Raw genomic sequence first — 9384 nt, 5'->3', positions numbered from 1 at the left:
AAGGCCGGGGCGTGGCCACGGTTCGGCCCCGCCCCCTCCCTGCCCTCCCTCCCTCCCCGGAGAAACAGCTGATTCCTGTCCGGAGTTCGGAGCGGTCCGGCGCGGTGGCTGCAGGTGGCATGGAGGCTTTTGTGCACTTCACCAACCAGACGCAGGGTCGGGAGCGCCTCTTTCGGTGAGGGGGGCGGGGAAGAGGGGGTGGCGGCCCCCCTCCTTTGCAGGGAGCGTGCAGAGCCCCCCCCCCCAGGGGCAGGGGACTCGCAGCCCGTCGGGTTGGGTTCCCACGACCCTCCCCTTTGCAACTCCTAGTTGAGATAGATCTTAGAAGCATTGGGTTGGAAGGGACCTTGGAGGTCTTCTAGTCCAACCCCCTGCCTGAGCAGGAGACCCTAGACCAAGGGTTCTCAACCTTGGCCACTTTAAGACTTGTGGACTTCAACTCCCAGAATTCCTCAGCCAGTGAGAACCCCTGCCCTATACCCTTTCAGACAAGTAGCTGTCCAGTCTCGTTTTTGAGAGTCTTCAGTGATGGAGCACCCACAGCTTCTTTAATGAAGAGAAGGACGAGGGGTGACAGGAGAGCAGTGTTCCAATATCTCAGGGGTTGCCCCAAAGAAGAGGGAGTCAAGCTATTCTCCAAAGAGCTTGAAGGCAGGACAAGAAGCGATGGGGATGGAAACTAATCAAGGAGAGAAGCAACCTAGAACTAAGGAGGAATTTCCTGATGCTGAGAACAATGAATCAGTGGAACAACCTGCCTCCAGAAGTGGTGAATGCTCCAACATTGGAAGTTTTTAAGAAGAGATTGGACAACCATTTGTCTGAAATGCCATAGGGTTTCCTGCCTGAGCAGCCAGTTGGACTAGATGACTAGATGACCTCCACCCTTCCAATTATTCTGTTCTGTTCTGTTCTGTTCCTGAAGCAAGCCATTCCACTGATTAATTGTTCTCACTGTTAGGAAATTTCTCCTTAGTTGGAACTCTCTTTAACTGGCTTCCACCCAGTACTTTTTGTCTTGCCCTCAAGTGCTTTGGGCTGGTCAAGCTTATTCCTCAATGCCTTCACTGGAAAAGTTGCTAGAAGTTCAGAGAGATATTCAGCAATGCCTTGAAAGTAGCCTGGATTGAGCCATGTAGCACAGTCAAACTTCAGTATATTATGTCACAAGATGCTTTGTGATCATTTTTACCATAAAACGTTTTAGAAATTTTGGCAAATTTCAAGTCCACAGGACTCGTGGGTTCTGGATTTTAGTCTAAAGCCACAGGAAAACTGACCAATCAGGTGTGAGACAGGGTATTCCTTCACCCTCTTGGGCTTCATCAGACTTGTGTGAATATAGGCTACAGATACCTTTGCACAACGTGGTCATCTGATTACTGAACAACCTGTTCCCTGGTGTTGCGTAAGACGTTGGTTCACACAATGACTGAGTTTGCACAACATGTTAAGGCTCACATTAATCAAGGTTGGCAGTTGTGTGATGGCAGTCGCAGATCTGATAACTTGAAGGAGTTGTAGGAATATTTGCATTGAGGCATCAGTATAATTGAGAGAGAGAGGCATCAGTATAATTGACATATTTCTTCATAGCTCTTCACTCCTACTTCTCAGTGATTTGCAAACGCAGCTCCACTCCCACATGGAAATTGCACAAGGTATAAATACTGCAAAGAATGCAATGTCAGCAATGAAAGAGAGTGGAGAATTGCTGAGATTTAACAGGTGCTGGCGGGGTCAAAGTTGCCTTCTGTTGTGGATTGTAAAGGTAAAGGACAATGAGTTCCTTTTAACTTCATTCGCCAACTACAGGGTGTCATGCTCATCTCCATTCCAAGGCCATTGAGCAGGTGCTGTCCGAAGACATTTCCGTGGTCATGTCGCCAGCATGACATCACAGAGCACTGTTATTTTGTGGATTGTACACAAAAAAATAACCTAGTTCCCCAGACAGGCAAAAAAATCCCAAACCTGGTATATTTACCTGCTGTCCTCCAAATGTGTTGGGACCACAGTTTGCTGGATTCCCAGCCATGGAAGCTTTTGACAGGGTGGTGGAAGATTGAAGATGTCCCATAAACATGATGGAAATCAGATTCCAGGGAAAGGGATCCCTGCATCATCCCACAAGATATCAATAAGAAAATGTAAATAAATAAATCTGGTAGGAGAAACAGCCTTGCCTGATAATTTCGCAGGGGAAGGTTTTTGAGCAAAACAAATCATGTCTGGGAATGATGATCTTGCTGCTTTATGGAGGTGTGAGAATCACACAGATCACATGTACCTCTGCCTAATAAATTTCCCCCATCTCTTTCCTCCAGGCCTGTTGAGAGAGGTAGAAAAAAAAAATAACCATGCCAAAGAGTTGCCAACGCAGGCTTTGTTTTAGCCTTACCTGCTTTGTGTTATTATTAGCCGGTGTTATGTAAACTTATCTTTCAGCATTGCAGGCTGCTTTTAAAATTGACATTGAGCCGAGGGATTGTTATTTGGCAACTTCACAACCCACCTCACCCTCATACCCTCAAGGCAAAGTGGGTAGTAATCTGTCCTTCAGTTTTGCCTTTGCAACAGCACAACATTTGTGCAATAAATTGGACTCAAAGTTGGCTCTAGGCTCAGCGTGATCAGTTCTCCCACAGCTGTAGATGGAAACAAACCTCACTCTCAAAAGTCCTGCTTCAACCGTTTGTCGGTTATACCAAGATACTGCTTAATGTATAACGCCAGAAAAGGTGGTGTAAAGCCCCCAGGTTCAGTTTCATGGATGTTCAGGTAGGAGCAAAAAGGAAAAAAATAAATCAATAGTGTTATGACCTGTCATGATGGATACTCCACAGATGCAAGAAATTGGCTGTTTGTTTTATTCATTCTGTTATGATGCCTTTTCTGCAGGATTCAAAGTGTTATCCCATCGTGGATTCCAGCTGCTTCACAAGAATTGTAAATGGTTCTGGTGGACATGCCCTAAAGCAAAAAAGATTTTGGCTTAAAATACATTTATGGTTGGAGAAGATGACTAAAAAAAACGAAATAGACTTTAAACCAGAATTATTTCTGTTAGGAATAATAAGAGCCAACTATGAGAAAGATTGTAGATATCTAATACTACCTATATGAACAACAGCAAGAATTGTATTTGCCCAATATTAGAAAAATGAAAACTTACCAACTGAAAAAGTACTAATTAAGAAAATTCTAGAGTGTGCAGAAATGGATAGATTGACTTTAAAGATGAAAGAGAAAGAAGATTCGGTGTATTTTAAAACGTGGGATAATTTCTATCAATGGCTAGAAAAACAAGTCAGAGAGAAAGGAATGTGATATGTAAGTTCGAATATATATTATATATATATCTATTATTGTTAGTTGAATACATGTACCCAGACATTATGCTGTTTGCTAAATATTGAAAATGTTACTTGGAAAAACCCCAACCCTAACCCAAATCCCAATCCTAATCCCCTCTCCCTAACCCTATAAAAACTAATAAAATTTATCTATCTATCTATCTATCTATCTATCTATCTATCTATCTATCTATCTATCTAATAATTATTCTTAAGAATATTAAAAACAAAACGGTGATTCCTGGGTAGATTCATGTTAAATAATAAAATATACGAACACCAGGAAATTCTAAAACTATAAAAAGTTTTAATAGAATAAAACCAAGCTTTCACTGGCAGCTGCCAGTGAAAACTTGGTTTTATTCTATTAAAACTTTTTATAGTTTTAGAATGTCCTGGTGTTTGTATATTTTATTATTTAACATAAAATAATTGTAAATGGTCTTCCGATAACCAGCACTGAGAGGAGGTTTGGAAGAGACAGCCCCCCTTTTTTTTTTTTTTTTGCCAGCAAATGCTTTTGGAAATAAACATGTTTTTCCAGGATAATTGAATAGATTCTTATGCACCACTTGCGACATCTCCTCTGACTGAGCAACTTTACCTTGTGCAAAACTATATATTAGAAAACTTGCCTTACAGCTCAACAGCCCTCTAGCATCTTCTGCACAGGGAGGAAGGAACCCGTGCGCATAATATGTCTCTCTCTCTCTCTCTATGTACGTATGTATATATCTCCTTCGCTTTCCTTGTGGGAAGACACAGCCCGCTTTGCTTGTGATGTGTGACCAGCGATGCACCTCTCTTTGCTTCCCTTTCCAGAGCAACTCAGTATTCATGCATGCTGCTTAGTTATATTCTAGAGCGTAAGACTCACCGAGAGAAAGTGGTTATGAAGCTCAGACTTCTGGAATCAAGCATGAGCTCAGGACGCAAGAGTGAGTATGTTAGTTTTAGATACTGTGTATGTTGAAGAAAGAAAAGGGAAAGAAGTGGATTGCTGACAGTCCCAAAGTAAGGGATAGGTGGATGGGGTAGAAAGAAGAAGTGGATTGCTGACAGTCCCAAAGTAAAGGGTAGGTGGATGGGGTAGAAAGAAGAAGTGGATTGCTGACAGTCCCAAAGTAAGGGGTAGGTGGATGGGGTAGAAAGAACAGTCACCTTTTTAAAAAGAAAAAAAGTAAAGTAACACCTCAATACTGTGTACCAGAATTGGGTTACGGACTAGGAATCTTGCAATGCTGCCCTTGAGAGCCAGTTTGGTGTAATGGCATCAGGCTAGAAATGGGAAGACCGGGAGTTCTAGTTCTAGTTCTAGGTCACCAGCTGGGTGAACTTGGGCCAGTCACTTTTTCTTAGCCTTTGGAGGGAGGCAATGGCAAACTGCTTTTTTTTAAAAAAAAAAAAAAAAAAAAAACCTTGCCAAGAAAACTTCAGGGGCTTGTCCAGACAGTCTGTGATAATTGAACATGAGTGAAGAGGAAAAGTAAACCTGTCCTTAATTTATTGATCAAAATAGTCCCACCGTTGTTGAGACCATGGGAAGGGGTAAGCTTTTAAGCATCTCATCTGCTTCCATCGTGGACTGCTTCACTCATGCTGAGGCACAGTGACTCGGGCTGAAGTTCACAACTCTCCTTACTTAGGAGTAAGTCCCAGAAAAGAAAATGTTGAATAATGCCTAGGGTTATACTCTGATTTTTGTCATTTGTAAAGGATTTTGGCTTTATGGACAGTTCCTGATGGGAATTTAACGGCGAGGGTTCCTTACTGGTTGCAGTAGTAGATGGATGATTCATCTGTACTTCAACCTTGCTCAGCTTTGATGCCTTCCAAAGCTCCTATGATCCCTTTGGTTGGGTTTGCCTGGAATGACGTAATAGATCCAGATTTGTCCACTGCGGGAATATTGCAATCAAAGCTCTTTAAATAGGTCAGTGCTCAGAGGCTTAAATTCTGTATTTTTCTGCTTTCCTGAGCCAAGATATCTTTGGGCTGTTCTCTTGATGGCCTGGAGGCCTTGAGAGTCTCCAAGTGTTATGACTTTCTCTAACTTGGGAACTGCTGATTCCTACTTGCTGACCTTCATTCCTTGTGCCTGCATGGGAAAGCCAGGTCTGCTTCTTAATCAAAATTTCTCAATTAGTTTACTATGTCATGATTATTGCATTTACATGACCTGGATTTTTGTGTCCTAATGTAGGCTTCATCAATTTGCACGTATGAATTTGCATAAGGAATGTGCTATTACTATTCTTTTTGCTCTGGGGTGAGAATAGCCTGTTTGACTGGCCTGATCCTTTCCCAGTTCCTACCTTTGCTGTTGTACAATGGTGTGTTTGTATTGTTAAGTGCAGCAGCCTTTTCTTTTCCATTTAAAATCATCCACATTTGTTGACATTTAACCAGGAGACAGGGAGCTGTGTATTTTTTGGCTTTGACATGACAAACGTCCTCATTTGTGCTTGTGGGGCTTGATATCTGTTTCCCCCCCCCCCAGCCTTTCTTTTAATGATGGAACTTGATTGCAGGAATGGTAAGGGACTCCATCATTGCAGCTTGGTTCAAAATATTCAAAGAATGTTGTAAATGCCTATGGAGATTCTCAGTCATCCAAGTCATAGTTGTCCCAAAGATGCTTTTTCATGAAGCAACTGGACTTTCTTGTTTTTCTTTGAAGACATTTCACTTCTCATCCAAGAAGTTTCTTCAGAGAGAGAGAGAGAGAGAGAGAGAGATGGATAATGATATTGATAGATGATAGATAGGTAGGTAGGTAGGTAGGTAGGTAGGTAGGTAGGTAGATAGATAGATAGATAGATAGATAGATAGATAGATAGATAGATAGATAGATAGATAGATAGATAGATAGATAGATAGATACCTAGCTAGGTAGCTAGCTAGACAGACAGACAGGCAGACAGACAGATAGATGAGAGAGAGAGAGATGGATAATGATATTGTTAGATTAGGTAACCTTTATTGTCATTTTTTACTGTGGGCACAATGGCACACATTAAAAATGAAATTTAGTTGCTCTCAAAGTGTACACATACATAACACACATTTAAATATACTATATACAACATACTATATACTATATACAACATATGTAGACTTATACTCTTACATATAAATAACATATAAATATTAATCACTGTCCATCTTGAATACATAATGGAACTAGATAGATAGATAGATAGATAGATAGATAGATAGATAGATAGATAGATAGATAGATAGATAGATAGAGATGGATGGATGGATGGATGGATAGATGATGGATGGTTGGAGAGAGAGAGGGATGGAGGGAGAGAGGGAGAGGGGGAGGGAGGGAGAGAGAGAGAGATTACAGAAGATCACCCTTGATGAAATCTGGGAGTAGCCATCAATGAACTGGAGTGTTTTAGTAGTAGCTTTCCAGAACTGGAACTCAACCCTGGACCCTAAGTTCATTATCTTATTGGGCAAAACCATTTTTATTCTCCCCCATTATTCTCCTACCTTGAATTGTGTCATTGCCCAAAGCTGACGGAGTACGTGGCTGCACGTGATGCATCAGTGGCGCCGTCAGACTCCAGGCCTATTTCCACCACCCTGTTTCAGCTCTGGTTTCTCTTGCAGTGTTTAGGCTTGGCAATATCGTGCATGCCGTCGTGGCAGCCCATCAAGCTTCTCAGTTGCCGTACATCATTCCTCGCTTCTTCCTGACTGCCTCCAATATGAACCGGGTTATGTACTTTGCCTGTGACACCGTCTTGTGGGTGAAGAGCGTTGGGCTCCTCTCGGAGATCAATGAGAAGAAGTGGCGCAAATGGGCGACCAAGTGCTACTACTATTCCCTGGTGATAAACCTGGTCAAGGATTTTTATGAGCTCTGCTGGCGCATGAAGCAGACCACCTCCAGCCAGAAGCCCCAAAAGACCTCGACAGCCGGCAGGCAGAAATTTCAGAATGTGGCTTTCCTGACCAACGGTGAGCTACAGACTTTTCTCCTGCTTGCCTTCCTCACATTAAAGAACTACCCACCCCTCTTGCTGGATACGGTCAAGAACCTTTGTGATATCTTTAGTCCGTTGGACCGACTGGGCATCTACAAGACCAACTCTGGAGTTATAGGGCTGTGTGGTGTCATCTCCTCCCTGGTGGGAATCCTTACTGTGATGAAGCCACACCTACGGTTGAAGCATTGACTTGGAGCTTGTTTCACCCCTGGTGCATATTGGCCTCCACTTCTTTGATGATGGAGTTTTGTCCTCCCAAACCCTAGTTGAATTCTTTCTTCTTCTTTTCCTTGGGCTGTCATATTGGGCAGCCCAAATGACCTGGATTAAGTTGGGAGAGCGATAAAACGTCCTTGACCGAAGACCTTTTTCCAGCTACGCAACGAAACAAGCAAAACTGTCCCTACTCAAGATGTGTCGGTCTCAAACCTTGGTGAGGAGCCAGTCAAGTCTTTCGTTCTGGGATAGAGAACAGCGGATTTGAAGTTAATTTGAAACAGAATTGCCTTTTAGATTACGTATTTCTCCCCCACCCCCCAGCATTGCTTTTTAAGGGTTTATTGCTGTTATCCGGGATGAATTCCAGAGCTTAACTAACCCTCTTTAACCAGAAACAGTACATGTTTACAGGCCCCCAAACTGCTGTCTCTAGCTAACATTTAGCTATTCTTGTTTCTGGCAGACTGCGAAGTTTTTTTATGATTTTGTTTTTTAATGTCACGCTAATTCTTTTGCCTGTGGAATGACGATGAGCATTTATTCGTCACAAACACATTGGATCCCCTGAAAGAAGGTTTATACAGTATGGAGCATTGTTTTCAGGTGCTAAATGTGCAGTGGGAGTGAGGGAGAAAGTTTATACTTAAAGTTTGTGCTTAATCTGTACATTGCTAGAAATGAGACAGTTTGCTTTTCTTGGGGGGAATGGGATTCAGGAACAGTATTGTGCCTTTTTCTTCAGTATTCTGATTCAAACTTAAAGTTTGTGCTTAATCTGTACATTGCTAGAAATGAGACAGTTTGCTTTTCTTGGGGGGGAATGGGATTCAGGAACAGTATTGTGCCTTTTTCTTCAGAATTCTGATTCTCTCCGGAATAAGTGCAATTGTATTTCTATTTTGGCTGAGAAAAAAAATGTAAATAAAAGAATATCTAAACTTTTCACTTTGGAAACGAGTCTCCTGCTAGTTTATTGTGCATAGTAAGACATATACGGGTAGTTCTCAATTTACAACAGTTCCTTTAGTGACGGTTCAAAGTTACAACGGCGCCGAAAAAAGGGGCTTACGACCATTTTTCAGGGTGAAGTGCAGTTGTCTCCTTTAATGTCCCCCATGTATAAGCCTAAAATGAATTTGTCTTCTAGATTATTTTTTTTAAATGCCTTCAGTCCTCTCTCGGCCAACTGTATAGTTGTTGCCAAATATTTCATTTTGGGATGGCTGTTGCCCTTTGTGCTTCAGTGCCTCTTTGCCAGGCTTAAGGGAAGAATTTTCTAATTTACATAATCTCTTTTGCTTTTTTGCCTACATCACGGAGTAACGAATTAGGGTGAAAAGCATTAAACCTGCAAAAGAGGAGGTGGTGGTTTTCATGAGTCAAAAGAAGCAGGTATTAGATGAAATAGTGGGGTGAGGATGAGCTGATCCATCTTTCCCTACCTCTGCAACAACAACAAAAAAAATGTTATTTTAGCATGAACAACATATTGAAAACTGTGGGATTCACGGAAGGATTTTTCATAGTTATAAAGGAGTCGCTGGCAATGTCTGATTATAGATATCCTAGACACCATCTCCCTTCTTGCAGCTGATTCCCCCCAAAAATACTTTCCAATTAAAAATAAATAAATAGGAGGTTTCAATGCCATACACACACACAAAAACACCAAGCTCTGGTATTTGTGCTTATGGGTCCACAAAGGTCTTCCTTATATGATGCATAACATCCAGAAGGATGATGGATGGATGTTGCTTTGACAGACTTTGACTTAGGAGCAGTTTTCTGAGTGTGTCCATCACATA

General features: G+C 41.9%; 1 protein-coding gene across 6 annotated transcripts; it reads left to right on the top strand.

The window, feature by feature from the left end:
* Positions 1-60: 60 nt before the first annotated feature.
* PEX11A (peroxisomal biogenesis factor 11 alpha) lies at positions 61-8533 on the top strand. Of its 6 annotated transcripts, none has more exons than XM_039359270.1 (4): positions 61-175; positions 3999-4075; positions 4179-4294; positions 6981-8533. In XM_039359270.1, exons 3-4 carry the CDS (start codon positions 4198-4200, stop codon positions 7547-7549), a joined length of 666 nt encoding a protein of 221 aa, XP_039215204.1. In that variant the 5' UTR covers positions 61-175; positions 3999-4075; positions 4179-4197; the 3' UTR covers positions 7550-8533. The 6 variants fall into 6 exon arrangements, with proteins under 6 accessions (XP_039215204.1, XP_039215201.1, XP_039215206.1 ...); XM_039359271.1 differs by lacking the exon at positions 61-175 and adding an exon at positions 886-1661; XM_039359267.1 differs by lacking the exon at positions 3999-4075 and having other exon boundaries at positions 64-175.
* Positions 8534-9384: the final 851 nt, after the last annotated feature.

Source organism: Crotalus tigris, unplaced genomic scaffold (assembly GCF_016545835.1).
Source record: "Crotalus tigris isolate CLP2741 ecotype Arizona unplaced genomic scaffold, ASM1654583v1 scf7180000019068.10715455, whole genome shotgun sequence".
Lineage (NCBI taxonomy): Eukaryota > Metazoa > Chordata > Lepidosauria > Squamata > Viperidae > Crotalus > Crotalus tigris.
Note: the sequence above shows the minus strand (reverse complement) of the source record. Positions and strands in the feature narration are given on the sequence as shown.

Coding starts and splice junctions, on each gene's coding strand:
- PEX11A (XM_039359266.1), top strand. CDS start 2,723: ATGTATAACGCCAGAAAAGGTGGTGTAAAGCCCCCAGGTTCAGTTTCA. Junction 2,782..4,178: donor TCAGTTTCATGGATGTTCAG/GTAGGAGCAAAA, acceptor TTCCCTTTCCAG/AGCAACTCAGTATTCATGCA. Junction 4,295..6,980: donor CATGAGCTCAGGACGCAAGA/GTGAGTATGTTA, acceptor TTTCTCTTGCAG/TGTTTAGGCTTGGCAATATC.